Genomic DNA, 15,483 nt, shown 5'->3' on the forward strand with positions numbered 1-15,483 from the left:
ATGTCTGATTTCAAGAGGAAACTCCTGCAATATGATACTCCAGTGAAGGAGTCTGCAAATCGTGGAGCTTGTCTTTTACAGGAAAACGAGAGGGTTACAGTCACTAAAGAACACAAGAGGTGTAGAGACCGAAACATAAACCTTGATCTGCTGAAAAGCCAGGGTTAATGTGTGTTTCTTTCTCAATGGTGGAGTAGTGTTTCTGATAGGAGGCCAACTTCTTCGAAAAGTACTCCACTGGATGCTCAACATTGATGTTGTCTTCCTGCAGGAGTGCCTGCTCCTACATCACTGGCATCTGTGTACATAGAGAATGGATGACGGAAATCTGGAGTAGCAGGCACTGGTGCGGAGACCAACAGGGTCTTTGTCTTCTCAACAGCCGCCTGACAGTCTGGGCTCCAATGGAAAATATCTTTGGGACTGGTAAAATCCTTAAGTGGGGCAACAACCTGTGCAAAGTTCTTGCAAAATGCCTGGTAGTAGCCAGCCATCTTCAATAATTGACGCAGTTCCTGGCGAGAAGTTGGCACAGGAAGGCTATTAATGGCCTCCACTTTTGTCATGACCGGTCAGACTTATCCTTGGTCCACCACCTTCCAGAGATACTTCACTGTTGCTTGGGCGATTTCACTCTTTGACAGTTTAACATTCAAGTTGGCAGATGCAGAACTAAACTAAACTAAGGTGTTCTGTCCAGGTGGCATAAATACCACCACATTGTCCAAATATGCCTCAGCATTTTCCAGACCACGTAGCACGATGTGCATGAGCCTTTGAAACGTGGCTCCGGCATTTCGTAACCCGAACAGAAGATGAAGGTAGGAAAACAAACCATCAGGAGTGAGAAAAGCAGACAGCTCTTTTGCACGCTCAGTTAGAGGGACCTGCCAGCATCCCTTCAGCAGATCGAACTTGCTAACGTACTTAGTAGCACCAACACGGTCCACACAGTCATCGACCCTGGGAAAAGGGTACAAGTCTGACTCAGTAACAGCAATGAGTTTGAGAAAATTGGAACAAAAGCGCGGAGACCCATCCAGCTGATGTACCAATATGCAGGGTGAACTCCACGGACTGTTGCCATGTTGTGCAATGCCGTGCTCAAGCATGAATTCTACCTCACTACAGAGTTTCTCTCTCTTTTCAGGATTCACTCGAGTCCCCAACGTGTCATGCTCTAGTAAATTTGACTGAGTTGGCACATCTGAAACTAAACCCTGATATTCTAAAAGCAGTACAACAATTTCGCCTTTCAAATCAAAATGTATTGGTCACATACACATGTTTAGCAGATGTTATTGCGGGTATAGCGCAAAGGGCACACTTCGCTACACATCCGGAGACAAGTGTGCCAAAAAGCCCTCCAGGTTTTCCAGAATCTCTGCTTTACTCAACCGTCCCACAGGCACAATGTGTATTAGGCTTTCCTCGTGCTCTCAAGGAAATACTGGGCTTTCCTCATGCTCTTGAGGAAGACTATTTCCACCGACTTCTCCGCCCGATCACAGCAGGAGAAGTATGGTTTCAACATGTTGACATGACACAGTAGTTTTTCCCCCCTACGCTCGGGTGTGGCGATGATAATCCAGATATTTTTTTAAATATCTTTATAGGGGTAAGGGCCTGAAAAGTGAGCCTACAACGGTGACCCCAAATTCTTGAACAACGTCCCGTGCTACAAATAGCACCAGAGGGACCCTTTCATCGCAGTCTTTCTCGAACTCAAAGCCGTAAGCTCTCAACATAGACTTCAAAGTCTGATGAAATCTCTCCAGCACCTTGAGACTCTGGGTGGTAGGCACAAGAGGGGCAATGGGTAACACCCACCTGCTGTAGCACTTGCTGGAAGACCTTTGACATGAAATTAGAACCTTGGGCCGATTGGACTACATGCACCCTCCAAAATGAAAGATAGGCTACCCCAGTGTCTCACAGTATCTTCACAGGCTGTTTAACAGCATCACCACTCAGCATCACCTTTGTTTCAGACATGAACCTGTCTGAAACAAAGGGTTCATACACATCTGATCCAAGACTTAACAGGCTTGAGTGCTCCCACAAAAAGAAAGCTTTTTCTGTGTAATTTTTCTGTTTCAATTTAGGACACAGAGACAGTGGCTGTGTCCGAATACCCATACTAGCGTACTACATACTTAAACTGCATACTCTTTACTCATCGTTGCATATAATTTAGCATGTACCGTTTAGCTAAAAGTATGCAGTATGCCACAGCCGCAACGCAGTAGCGGCTCCTGATTGGCTGAGTAGGTGGGGTGGGGACGATTTTTCAAAATTCAACAGACATACATCCCATTAACCAGCCTGATAATAGCTTGTTTCAAATTTCATGAATGTGTACGAATACATGGGTGTAATCATTTTAAAGTGGTCCCTGCAGCGTAGGCTCAAACCGGTGTAATTAAAACACTTCATTAGAAAGTCTATTTATGATTGTCGGCGTTTGAGTAGGCCACCCTTTTTTCACAAACAGTCTTTATAATGTTATGTCCTCAATGTGAACTTTCTGTTACTGGCCCAATGTTCTTAACCGCTAGTCTAATACTGTGAAGAACTGACAAACACAATACCAGGTAGTGTAGTGTAGTGAGAGAGTGAGAGTGAGAGTGAGAGTGAGAGTGAGACAGAGAGAGAGAGAGAGAGAACACACCTGAACAGAAGCCGTAAGGGAATCTGTTTCTTCTTCTAAAGCTAACTGACATGTTTTTGTATTCTGTTTCCTTTTACAGGAGAGTGTTTTGAAGTATAATAAAATGTTTTATGTCTTCCTTTTGCAGGAGAAATCTGCTAATCTCAACCTGACTGTGGACGTATGCCTACCAAACACCTGTGTCCAGGTAAGATGAATACTGTTCATGTAAATGTTTGTACATGTATAGATTTCACAGGCATTTTGATATTGATTGATAGATGCATATTCTATTTCGACAGGTGAAGAGGCTTAACGTAAAGTATGCTGTCACCATCCTTCATTGCCATATACGATGCTGTGAGTGTTGTGTGACTTTTTGACCTATTGTACAGGGGTTTATTAAGAAGAAGTGAGCTCATTCAAAACTCTTGAGTTCAGCCTTGTGTGACCATTCAGCCTTGAGTGACCGACTGGGTTCCTAAAGGGTCTCCGACAAGACCATGTTAGCCCACAAAACCGTGTTAGCCCAATGAGCTGAAGCCAAGGTATTGGCAATGGTAGCTAACGCAAGTCTTCAGGAAATCTAGCAAGCCTCAGGCAAGGTTACTCATCACGCTTGTGTGGTTCACCTTACCTCTTTCATTACATGAACTCATTCAAAATTCTCAAGGAGGCAGGCATTCTCTTATTCAGCTGCGCTCCACCTTCTTTAAACTGTAATCCTGGCATGCACACCTTGCCTTGGCCCCTATCTGATACAAACACTGTTGACTTCACAGCCTAAGTATCTTTTGTTTGAGGCAGTGTGTGTGTGTGTGTGTGTGTGTGTGTGTGTGTGTGTGTGTGGGTGTGTTGAACGAGACTGAACACGCCAAATGTACAGTGCCTTCAGAAAGTATTCATAACCTTTGACTTATTCCCCATTTTGTTGTTACAGCCTGAATTCAAAATGGATTACAAAAACAATTCTCACTAATCTACACACAATACCCCATAATGGGACACATGAAAACCTGTTTTTAGACATTTTTGCTAAGTTATTGAAAATTAAATACAGAAAAATATAATTTACACAAGAATCCACACCCCTGAGCCAATACATGTTAGAATCACCTTTGGCAGTGATTACAGCTGTGAGGGTTTCTGGGTAAATCTCTAAGAGTTTTGAACACCTGGATTGTACAATATCTGCAGACTGAACCAGGTTTTATCTAGGATTTTGCCTGCGCTTAGCTCTATTCCATTTATTTTTATCGTAAAGATCTCCCTAGTCCATGCTGATGACAAGCATAAACATAACATGAAAGAGACACCACCATGCTTGAAAATATGAAGAGTGGTACTCAGTAATATGTGGATTGGATTTGCCCCTAACATAATTATTTGTATTCAGGACATAAAGTTTATTTCTTTACCACATTTTTTGCAGTTTTATTTTAGTGTTATTGCAAACAGGATGCATATTTTGGAATATTTGTATGCTGCACAAGCTTCCTTATTTTCACTGTCATTTAGGTTAGTATTGTGGAGTAACTACAATGTTGTTGATCCATCCTCAGTTTTCTCCTATCACAGCTATTAAACTCTGTTTTAAAGTCACCATTGGCCTCATGGTGAAATCCCTGAGTGGTTTCCTTCCTCTCTGTCCAAAGTGTAATGAATAACTTCACCATGTTCATGTTTAACACTATGAAAGTTATTATCTGACTTGTTAAGCACATTTACATTTACATTTACATTTACATTTACATTTACATTTAAGTCATTTAGCAGACGCTCTTATCCAGAGCGACTTACAAATTGGTGCATTCACCTTATGATATCCAGTGGAACAACCACTTTACAATAGTGCATCTAACTCTTTTAAGGGGGGGGGGGGGTTAGAAGGATTACTTTATCCTATCCTAGGTATTCCTTAAAGAGGTGGGGTTTCAGGTGTCTCCGGAAGGTGGTGATTGACTCCGCTGACCTGGCGTCGTGAGGGAGTTTGTTCCACCATTGGGGTGCCAGAGCAGCGAACAGTTTTGACTGGGCTGAGCGGGAACTGTACTTCCTCAGAGGTAGGGAGGCGAGCAGGCCAGAGGTGGATGAACGCAGTGCCCTTGTTTGGGTGTAGGGCCTGATCAGAGCCTGAAGGTACGGAGGTGCCGTTCCCCTCACAGCTCCGTAGGCAAGCACCATGGTCTTGTAGCGGATGCGAGCTTCAACTGGAAGCCAGTGGAGAGAGCGGAGGAGCGGGGTGACGTGAGAGAACTTGGGAAAGTTGAACACCAGACGGGCTGCGGCGTTCTGGATGAGTTGTAGGGGTTTAATGGCACAGGCAGGGAGCCCAGCCAACAGCGAGTTGCAGTAATCCAGACGGGAGATGACAAGTGCCTGGATTAGGACCTGCGCCGCTTCCTGCGTGAGGCAGGGTCGTACTCTGCGAATGTTGTAGAGCATGAACCTACAGGAACGGGTCACCGCCTTGATGTTAGTTGAGAACGACAGGGTGTTGTCCAGGATCACGCCAAGGTTCTTAGCACTCTGGGAGGAGGACACAATGGAGTTGTCAACCGTGATGGCGAGATCATGGAACGGGCAGTCCTTCCCCGGGAGGAAGAGCAGCTCCGTCTTGCCGAGGTTCAGCTTGAGGTGGTGATCCGTCATCCACACTGATATGTCTGCCAGACATGCAGAGATGCGATTCACCACCTGGTTATCAGAGGGGGGAAAGGAGAAGATTAATTGTGTGTCGTCTGCATAGCAATGATAGGAGAGACCATGTGAGGATATGACAGAGCCAAGTGACTTGGTGTATAGCGAGAATAGGAGAGGGCCTAGAACAGAGCCCTGGGGGACACCAGTGGTGAGAGCACGTGGTGCGGAGACAGATTCTCGCCACGCCACCTGGTAGGAGCGACCTGTCAGGTAGGACGCAATCCAAGCGTGGGCCGCGCCGGAGATGCCCAGCTCGGAGAGGGTGGAGAGGAGGATCTGATGGTTCACAGTATCAAAGGCAGCCGATAGGTCTAGAAGGATGAGAGCAGAGGAGAGAGAGTTAGCTTTAGCAGTGCGGAGCGCCTCCGTGACACAGAGAAGAGCAGTCTCAGTTGAATGACTAGTCTTGAAACCTGACTGATTTGGATCAAGAAGGTCATTCTGAGAGAGATAGCAGGAGAGCTGGCCAAGGACGGCACGTTCAAGAGTTTTGGAGAGAAAAGAAAGAAGGGATACTGGTCTGTAGTTGTTGACATCGGAGGGATCGAGTGTAGGTTTTTTCAGAAGGGGTGCAACTCTCGCTCTCTTGAAGACGGAAGGGACGTAGCCAGCGGTCAAGGATGAGTTGATGAGCGAGGTGAGGTAAGGGAGAAGGTCTCCGGAAATGGTCTGGAGAAGAGAGGAGGGGATAGGGTCAAGCGGGCAGGTTGTTGGGCGGCCGGCCGTCACAAGACGCGAGATTTCATCTGGAGAGAGAGGGGAGAAAGAGGACAAAGCACAGGGTAGGGCAGTGTGAGCAGAACCAGCTTTTAGCCACATTTAGGCTTGCCATAACAAAGGGGTTGAATACTTATTGACTCAAGACATTTCACCTTTTAAATTGTAATTCATTTGTAAAAAAGTTGAAAAACATAATTCCACTGACATTATGGGGTATTGTGTGTAGGCCAGTGACACAAAATCTAAATGTAATCGATTTTAAATTCAGGCTGTAACACAACAACATGTGGAAAAAGTCAAAGGGTGTGAATACTTTCTGAAGGCACTGTAGCTAAATGCTTCCACTCTATTTGACTGGCTTCATGGAAAGGGTTCAGAAGACACTGCTAACATGATGGAATACCAACATTTTTTTTTTATTTTCAACACATTCACGAACCACTTCAGGTTTCAAATGGAAAATAGGTTGCATTAGGAAATATGACACAGAAAGACATAAAGATACATACATCCTATGGCTTTGAAAAGGTGCTTGAAGTCAAAGTGTATGACCGCTGTTTATATAAAACACACTGAAGTATACATTGAAGAGTCCTCCTTTTCTTTTGTCTGAAATCCACCTTGGAAAGAGCTTTGATTCTGACTGCTGCTTCTCTCTCTTTGCTTTTCAAAGTGGACCAAGCTGATGCCCGTGGCCGTGCCCGTGCCCGTGCCCCTGCCATGGTTGGGCAAACCGCGGCCTTGCAAGGCTACTTGGAGCTGATCTGCGTAGTGGTGCCAGCTGTGGCCTGTCTCACTGCTGCTGTCATAGTGGCAGCTCTAGTCGTCAAAGCCCTACTAACTGGTATGTATCCACCTCTCCCTAACTGAGTGAACGATAACTACCCCTTTCACAGTCATCTAAAGCAGAGCCGGGATGTTCTGCGCTGGCCTGGTTAGGCAGCATCAATCTGGAACTGTGCTGAAAATAATACATTCGAGCTAGCACAGTACACTATTGTCCCAGGTTTAAATGGGGTGCTGACTGATTGTGTATACTGTCTGTCTGTCTGTCTGTCTGTCTGTCTGTCTGTCTGTCTGTCTGTCTGTCTGTCTGTCTGTCTGTCTGTCTGTCTGTCTGTCTGTCTGCAGTTCACCAGAGGAGGCACAGAAAGGGACGGCATGGGGTCTGTACATCGAAACAACAAACAGGTAAGACCATTCTACCGTGCATCCACTAACCATAGCCCCAACTCTAGCTTTATGTCCACATACCGGTTCAACCCACATGAAAAAATACTATAGTATACTATGGTATGAATACTTTAGTATTCACTGTAGTGTTGTTTTTAGACTTTACTGTAGTATTCACTGCAGTATTTACTGTAGTATTTACTGTTAACTATTGTATAAATACTGTTGTAAAAAAATGCTATTATATACTATAGTAATGTAGTGTTTTTGCAGACTGTACTATACTGTAATATTTACTGTAGTGGGGAGAACGCCTCAATCTGGGCCAATTCATTTTTTCCCCTTCGCCTTCTAATAATTTGGCCAGGTAAAAAAACATTGACCGAGCATTTCACAATCTGACATAATGGTAGCCTACCATTTGAGATTTACATTGTAGATGTATTTATTTATTTCCTGGTTCTAGGCCAATTTAGAAGCATTTTGAATGAAAAGCCATTTGGAAGCCAAATGTGCCAGCTCACAGAAATTAATTTTTAATGCCCATTACTACTAAAAGAGCACATTTTCCACAACCTGTAGGTAGGATTGAGGTCAGATCTAATACTTCAGAGCTTCTACTATATTCTATAAGCTGTAGGGAACAGGGGGTGTATACTTGGCATGTAGGTTTCTCACTCATGGGTAGCACAAATTGCGATATGGGGAGGGGAATGGGTATATGCAAATGCAATAGTATTTACTATAGTATTCTTCAGGATACTACAACATTCTACTATATATTATAAGTACTACACGTGATTTAGGAATACTACAGTGTGTAGTATAGTATTTTACAGTATACTACAGTTTACTATAGAATTAAATAGTATGTATTGTAGGATTCTATAGTAAACTAGTATTTTTTCATGTAGGAACCATTACCTTAGCCTCAAACAAAACCATTACCCTAGCCCTAGCTTACCGATTTGTGTCAAGAACAGCCCAACAGTTTCCTGTGTGTATCAGCAATGGTCCACCACCCAAAGGACATCCAGACAACTTGACACAACTGTGGGGAGCATTGGAGTCAACATGGGCCAGCATCCCTGTGGAACACTTTCGACACGTTGTAGAGTCCATGCCCTGGCGAAGTGAGGATGTGGGGTTCAACTCAATATTAGGAAGGTGTTCCTAATGTTTGGTATACTCAGTGTTTATCGCCATGGTTAATAATACTGCATGCTTTTCAGAATCTCATGCTGTTGCTGTTGACCGTGCCACCCCAGGACTCCAAGACCAGACTACTCTCCATAAAGAGATACCCATACCTTACACCCTTCAGTTTGAAAACTGCGAAAGGGCTAACTTACTGCAGTTTTAACTTTGTCTTAGATTTAGTCTTAAATTAGATTTTAGTTACATTCTTGTCATTTAATCTTTTGTTAATTTTTTTTATTTTCAGTCAACGAAAACCCGGAACAATTTCAGTCTAGTTTTAGTCACATTTTAGTCTGCACATTTTTTTCTACATTTAAATAATTCATATTTACCTCTTACTTGCATCATGTGCACACTTAGCTCTCAAAAGCCCTTCTCTGTAGGATATTCAGCGGTTAACTTCAGTCACGACTGGCTCCATGTGAACTACAATACTGGCGCTGTGTTTTAACTTTTAGAAACGTCAGTAATCATCAGATGCAAAATGGTTTTCGAAGCATCTTTCATATCTGAGAGAATTATTCTTTCAAATTAAAAAGATACACTTACTTACCAAGATTTGCACAGATCCATAAGCTGTGTGTCTCCAGCCGGCAAACTACACTTCCGCTACACTTCCTCCCCAGTTATGCTTACACACAGGTGTTCGGAGCATGCTAGATAGCTTATGAGCACAGATGTTTGCCTAAGTCTTCCGTAAAACAAGTGCTGTAACTTTGAGATATGGCCGTGTGGGAGCACCAATCTTAACCCTATAAAGGTGTGTAGTAATTTAACCCTCAGTTTAAAAAAAAAAATCTCACTGATATGAAAGATTCCTCATGTTTCTAAAACCTTACCGCAAGCGATGCGTGTCAACGTTCAGAGCGAGCGTCGGGTCCCCAGGAAAAATATACTATCATGAATATGCGCTAAAGGTAGTTAGCGTTTTTGAATGGACTCAGATAGCCTTGTCCAACTAGGCCTACTATCGCTTTGTAGGCTATACCTTAGCTGGAAACATTATAACCAATGCCAGCCATAATTTAAGGATATAAAGCCTACAGGTTAAGCAATTTAGATCAGATTTTCTCCACATAATAACCATCAGAGTTGGTTAAATAACAGTGCTTTCCTTGAAAATAGGAGAATATGAGCTCTCCCACAATGCCAGAAGTATTACAATACTCCTAATATTCAGCAAAAATCATTCGTTTTCCCAATTGGAAAAAGCAACTGCAACTCGCTATTGCCAACACAGATTAATAAAAGCGCACATGGCACAATAGAGCTTCTGATGTGATCAGAGCAAAAATGACCTAACTGAAAGCAAAGATTTAAAATACATTATTGTTTCTAATTGAGGTTAATTTGTTACAATTTATGTATCCTGTCTGCGCATCAGCTCAAAAGAGAGACCAAGATTAGTGATTAAAGTGACTTGGGAGCTGTGTTTGTGGGAGAGCCAGATCAATACAACCAGCCCATGCAACAGAAAGATGTTATCGGCTAATGAGAGGATTGCATTATATATTCTGCACAGGGATGCATGCTTATAATTGGACAAAACAGATTTAAAGGAGTTTCATGTGAAATTGAATGTCCATTTTCGTCAACTAAAATGAAAAGTAATTGGTAATAGTTATAGTTTTTTACAGAGCATTTCATCTCATCATTAGTTTCATCAGGAAAAATAGGTTGTTGACTACGGAGAGTTCAAAAATGCAATGCTTAAATGCTAAATAGGAATGTGAAAATTATAAATACATTTTTATTTTCATATCAGTGTGCATAATTCATACCACAATTGAATTACAAAGTTAAAATGAAAATAGAAAATGATTAAATGAAAATTGGAAATGGTAAACAGAAATTCTAAATAAATCGCTAAATGGAAAAAGACAAATGGTAAACAGAAAACCATAAATTAAAATTGCATAGTGTCTGTTTTCATTTTCCAACTACTCAATTAAAAATGTTCTCTTTTAAATTAGAATTTTCATTTTGTATGCAAATTTCTTATTGGAGGCATGAGCCAGGAGAGCAACACCACACCCCCATACAGTAGTACATCCAAGCCATACCGGGCTCTCTGTACATTGACTTTAGACTAGTGTAACCAACACACAGAGTGCGAAATGACCCAGGTCTCCTGCGCACCAGAAAAGTATAGACCTGCTAAGCTGAAGCCTAGGCATTGACTCAGGGAGCGAATGCAACTCTTCAGGTCTCAGTCAAGGTTAGACCTACTCATCATGCATGTGTGTTAACGGAACCATCTCAGTTACAATTCACCATCCTTTGAACTCCTCAGAGACCCTTCTGAGCGATGGCACAAATATGACTGACAGGGTTCGAACAAGGGTGTTTTGCACATCAGAAGAGCGCATTGAGTATGATGGCGCCGACAGAGATGATCGCCTCGCTTCAGGTCCTTAGGAAAACTATGCAGTAATTTGTTTTTTTAAATGTATTATTTCTTGCATTGTTAGCCCAGAAAATCTCAAGTGTTATTACATACAGCCGGGAAGAACTATTGGATATAAAAGCGACGTCAACTTACCAACATACCGACCAGGAATACGACTTTCCCGAAGCGGATCCTTTGTTCTTATCCCAGAAGCCGATCCAAAACAATGCGGTCACCGCAGGAGAGGCTGACGGAGCGGCCTACTGGTCAGACATAGAAGGCGAGCACACCATACACCGCATCCAAGCATATTACTCGCCAATGTCCAATCTCTAGACAACAAGGTGGACGAAATTATTGCACGAGTTGCCTTCCAGAGAGGCATCAGAGATTGTAACACTCTGTTTCACGGAAACATGGCTCACCCGGGATATGTTGTCAGAGTCGGTACAGCCACCCGGTTTCTTTACGCATCGCGCCGACCGAAACAAACAACTCTCTGGTAAGAAGAATGGCGGGGGTGTATGCCTTAAGATTAACGACTCATGGTGTGATCATAACAACATACAGGAACTTAAGTCCTTTTGTTCACCTGACCTAGAATTCCTTACAATCAAATGTCGACTGCATTATCTACCAAGGGAATTATCTTCGATTATAGTCACAGCCGTGTATATCCCCCCCAAGCAGATACCTCGAGGGCCCTGAAAGAACTTCACTGGACTCTATGTAAACTGGAAACCATACATCCTGAGGCTGCATTTATTGTAGCTGGGGATTTAAAAAAAGCTAATCTGAGATCAAGGCTTCCTAAATTCTATCAGCATATTGAATGCGCGACACGGGCTGGTAGCATTCTCGACCATTGCTACTCTAACTTCCGCGATGCATACAAAGCCCTCCCCTGCCCTCCCTTTGGCAAATCTGTCCATGACTCCAATTTGTTGCTCCCAGCCTATAGACAGAAACTAAAACAGGAAACGCCCGTGCTCAGGTCTATCCAACGCTTGTCTGACCAATTGGAGTCCACACTTCACGATTGCTTCGATCACGTGGACTGGGATATGTTCCGGGTAGCCTCAGACAACAACATTGATGTATACGCTGACTCTGTGAGCAAGTTTATTAACAAGTGCATTGGTGATGTTGTACCCACTGTGACTATTAAAACATTCCCTAACCAGAAACAGTGGATTGATGGCAGCATTCGCACAAAACTGAAAGCGTGAACCACCGCTTTTAATCAGGGCAAGGCGACTGGAAACATGACAGAATACAAATGGTGTAGCTTTTCCCTCCGCAAGGCAATAAAACAAGCAAAGCGTCAGTATAGAGACAAAGTAGAGTCGAAATTCAATGGCTCAAACACGAGATGTATGTGGCAGGGTCTACAGTCAATCATGGATTATAAAAAGAAAACCAGCCCTGTTGTGGACATCAACATCTTGCTCCCAGACAAATTAAACAACTTCTTTGCTCGCTTTGAGGACAATACAGTGCCACTGACACGGCCCGCTACCAAAGCCAGGGGGCTCTCCTTCATTGTGGCCAACTTGAGTAAAACATTTAAGCATGATAGCCCTCGCAAGGCTGCCAGCCCAGACAGAATCCCTAGCCAGCCGCATCCTCAGAGCATGCCGTAAACATGGTGTGTTTACGGACATATTCAATCAATCCCTATCCCAGTCTGCTGTTCCCACATGCTTCAAGATGGCCACCATTGTTCCTGTTCACAAGAAAGCTAAGGTAACTGAACTAAATGACTATCATCATTTATAATAACTCACTTCTGTCATCATGAAGTGCTTTGAGAGACTAGTCAAGGATCATATCACCTCCACCCAACCTGACACCCTAGACCCACTCCAATTTGCTTACCGCCCCAATAGGTCCACAAACGACGCAATCTCCAACACACTGCACACTGCCCTATCCCATCTGGACAAGAGGAATACCTATGTAAAAATGCTATTCATTGACTACAGCTCAGCATTTAACACCATAGTACCCTTCAAACTCGTCATTAAGCTCGAGACCCTGGGTCTTGACGCCGCCCTGTGCAACTGGGTCCTGGACTTTGACGGGCCGCCCACAGGTGGTGAGGGTAGGAAACACATCAGGAAACACACCCGCTGATCCTCAACATTGGGGCCCCACAAGGGTGCGTTCTCAGCCCTCTCCTGCACTCCCTGTTCATCCATGACTGCATGGCCATGCATGCCTCCAACTCAATCATCAGCAGACGACACTACAGTGGTAGGCTTGATTACCAACAACGATGAGACGGTCTACAAGGAGGAGGTGAGGGCCCTCGGATTGTGGTGTCAGGAAAATAACCTCTCACTCAACGTCAACAAAACAAAGGAGATGATCGTGGACTTCACCCCGCAACAGCGCCTCTTCAACCTCAGGAGGCTGAAGAAATTTGGCTTGTCCCCTAAAACACTCACCAACTTTTACAGATGCACAATCGAGAGCATCCTGTCTGGCTGTATCACTGCCTGGTACGGAAACTGCTCCACCCACAACAGCAAGGCTCTCCAGAGGGTAGTGTGGTCTGCACAACGCATCACCGGGGACAAACTACCTTCCCTCCAGGACACCTACAGCACCCGATGTCACAGGAAGGCCAAAAAGATCCTCAAGGACAACAACCACCAGAGCCACTGCCGGTTCACCCCGCTATCATCCAGAAGGCGAGGTCAGTACAGGTGCATCAAAGCTGGGACCGAGAGACTGAAAAACAGCTTCTATTTCAAGGCCATCAGACTGTTAAACAGCCATCACTAACATAGAGTGGTTGCTGCCAACATACAGACTCAAATATCTTGCCACTTTAATACATTTAATAATGGATTTAATAATGATATCACTAGTCACTTTACAAATAGTCACTTTAATAATGTCTACATATCCTACATTACTCATCTCATATATAAATACTGTATTCTATACCATCTACTGCATCTTGCCTATGCTGCACGGCCATTGCTCATCCATATATTTATATGTACATATTCTTATTCATTACATTAGTGTGTATAAGGTAGTTGTTGTGAATTTGTTAGATTACTTGTTAGATATTACTGCACTGTCGGAACTAGAAGCACAAGCATTTCGCTACACTCGCATTAACATCTGCTAACCATGTGTATGTGACCAATAAAATTTGATTTGGTTTGATTAGTCCGCTAAACCAAAGTCTGGTTCCCCAAGCTACATTGCCTAAGCTTTGACTTAGCAGGCTAAAATGTTATTCTTGTTTAGAAGACACCAGGTTTGAACCCCTTCGTTAACAGAGCGCATGACATGTCAAAAATGTACAACTGCAGGTGGTGTTGTGTTTCTCTCCTGGTCCAAACCTCCAAGGAGCAATTTGCATACAGATTGAAAATGAAAAAAGAAAAAGACAATAGAACATGCTAAATGGGCAGTTGTAAAATGAAAAAAAGCCACTTTCCACATTGCATTTACCATTTTCTGTTAATCATTTTAGAATTTATTTGAACCGTTTCCAATTTTCAATAAAGCATTTTCAGTTTTCATATTAACATTATCATTTTATTGTGACATGAATCATGTGCACCCATATGCAAATATAAATGCATTTATCATTTTTGCTTATCAATTGAGCATTTAAGCATTGCATTTTCGAATTGATCACCCGAGTAATTAGTTGTTGACAAAATGAACACGGACTTACGGACAGAATTCACAGCCTGAACATTGCACTTAGGCCTCAGCCTAAATAGATAGACTTGTTACAAGAAGCCAATAAATAGTTATAAAGCTAAAATAAGTTCTCGGTTTATTGTGGTGGAACTGCGTACAGGAGTTGACTATGACTGATATTTCGGACGCTTTTGTGTTGTGTGTACAGTATATAGTATGTTTTAATATATTTAACTTTAACTTTATGAGGAAAAATGTTACCGTATGTGATGTATGTGATGGTTGTAATACATGTTTTGTAATATTTAGCATTTATATTCTACATAAACTCATATTGCTGCCATTTCTGTGTTTCTGTGCATTTGAAGAACTGTAATAAAAGCCTAGTTATTTTATGCTGTCCATAGCAAACCTGCCTCAGTGTTAAATGAAGAAAACCAATACATTATCTTTCTTGCATATTTATTTCTTGGACTTTTAACCTACACAATAGAGTCTACCTTGTAAAAATAAAAAGTCTCAAAACACCATGATTGCGTAATGAAATCATGAAAAGTAGTGCACCTAAGCTGAGATCTGGTGTTTGGAGAGTGTTTGAAGTGTTTTAATACACAGAATTTGAAACACCCAAATTGGTTCTTCAACCTGAATATTGGTGTTTTTAAGAGAGCGTGGTGAAAAAACTTTTGAGGTTTCAGTGCATGTAAAAAGCAACATCAAAACACATACATTGTTTCTCATACAATTAATGGTTTAGAAATACAAATTCTTTATAGGCTAGATATTGATAAGGGCCCATGGAGAATATTTTTTGTGGAATTCCACCTTAATTTTTTAGTGCTTTATTTTGACAGTTTAGAAAGGAGGGGTAAGAATTGTACATTTCGTTGAAATTGTACACACTCAACCACACAGTAAGAAATTATTCTGGGGTGAATTGAAATTGACTCAAAAAAACAACCAACAAAATATGTCA

The 15,483-nt window shown here is 42.5% G+C and overlaps 1 protein-coding gene across 1 annotated transcript in view; it reads left to right on the forward strand.

Annotated features, from left to right (window-relative positions):
• The window catches only part of il17rel (interleukin 17 receptor E-like), a 51,546-nt gene extending 36,511 nt beyond the window's left edge, over positions 1-15,035 (forward strand). The window contains exons 14-18 of the mRNA XM_071386903.1: positions 2,799-2,858; positions 2,953-3,010; positions 6,747-6,917; positions 7,205-7,264; positions 8,479-15,035. Of these exons, the coding sequence (XP_071243004.1) occupies positions 2,799-2,858; positions 2,953-3,010; positions 6,747-6,917; positions 7,205-7,264; positions 8,479-8,609 (480 nt within the window). The 3' untranslated portion in view covers positions 8,610-15,035. The remainder of the gene's footprint in view (positions 1-2,798; positions 2,859-2,952; positions 3,011-6,746; positions 6,918-7,204; positions 7,265-8,478) is intronic.
• The last annotated feature ends 448 nt before the right edge of the window (positions 15,036-15,483 follow it).

Source organism: Salvelinus alpinus, chromosome 37 (assembly GCF_045679555.1).
Source record: "Salvelinus alpinus chromosome 37, SLU_Salpinus.1, whole genome shotgun sequence".
Classification (NCBI taxonomy): domain Eukaryota; kingdom Metazoa; phylum Chordata; class Actinopteri; order Salmoniformes; family Salmonidae; genus Salvelinus; species Salvelinus alpinus.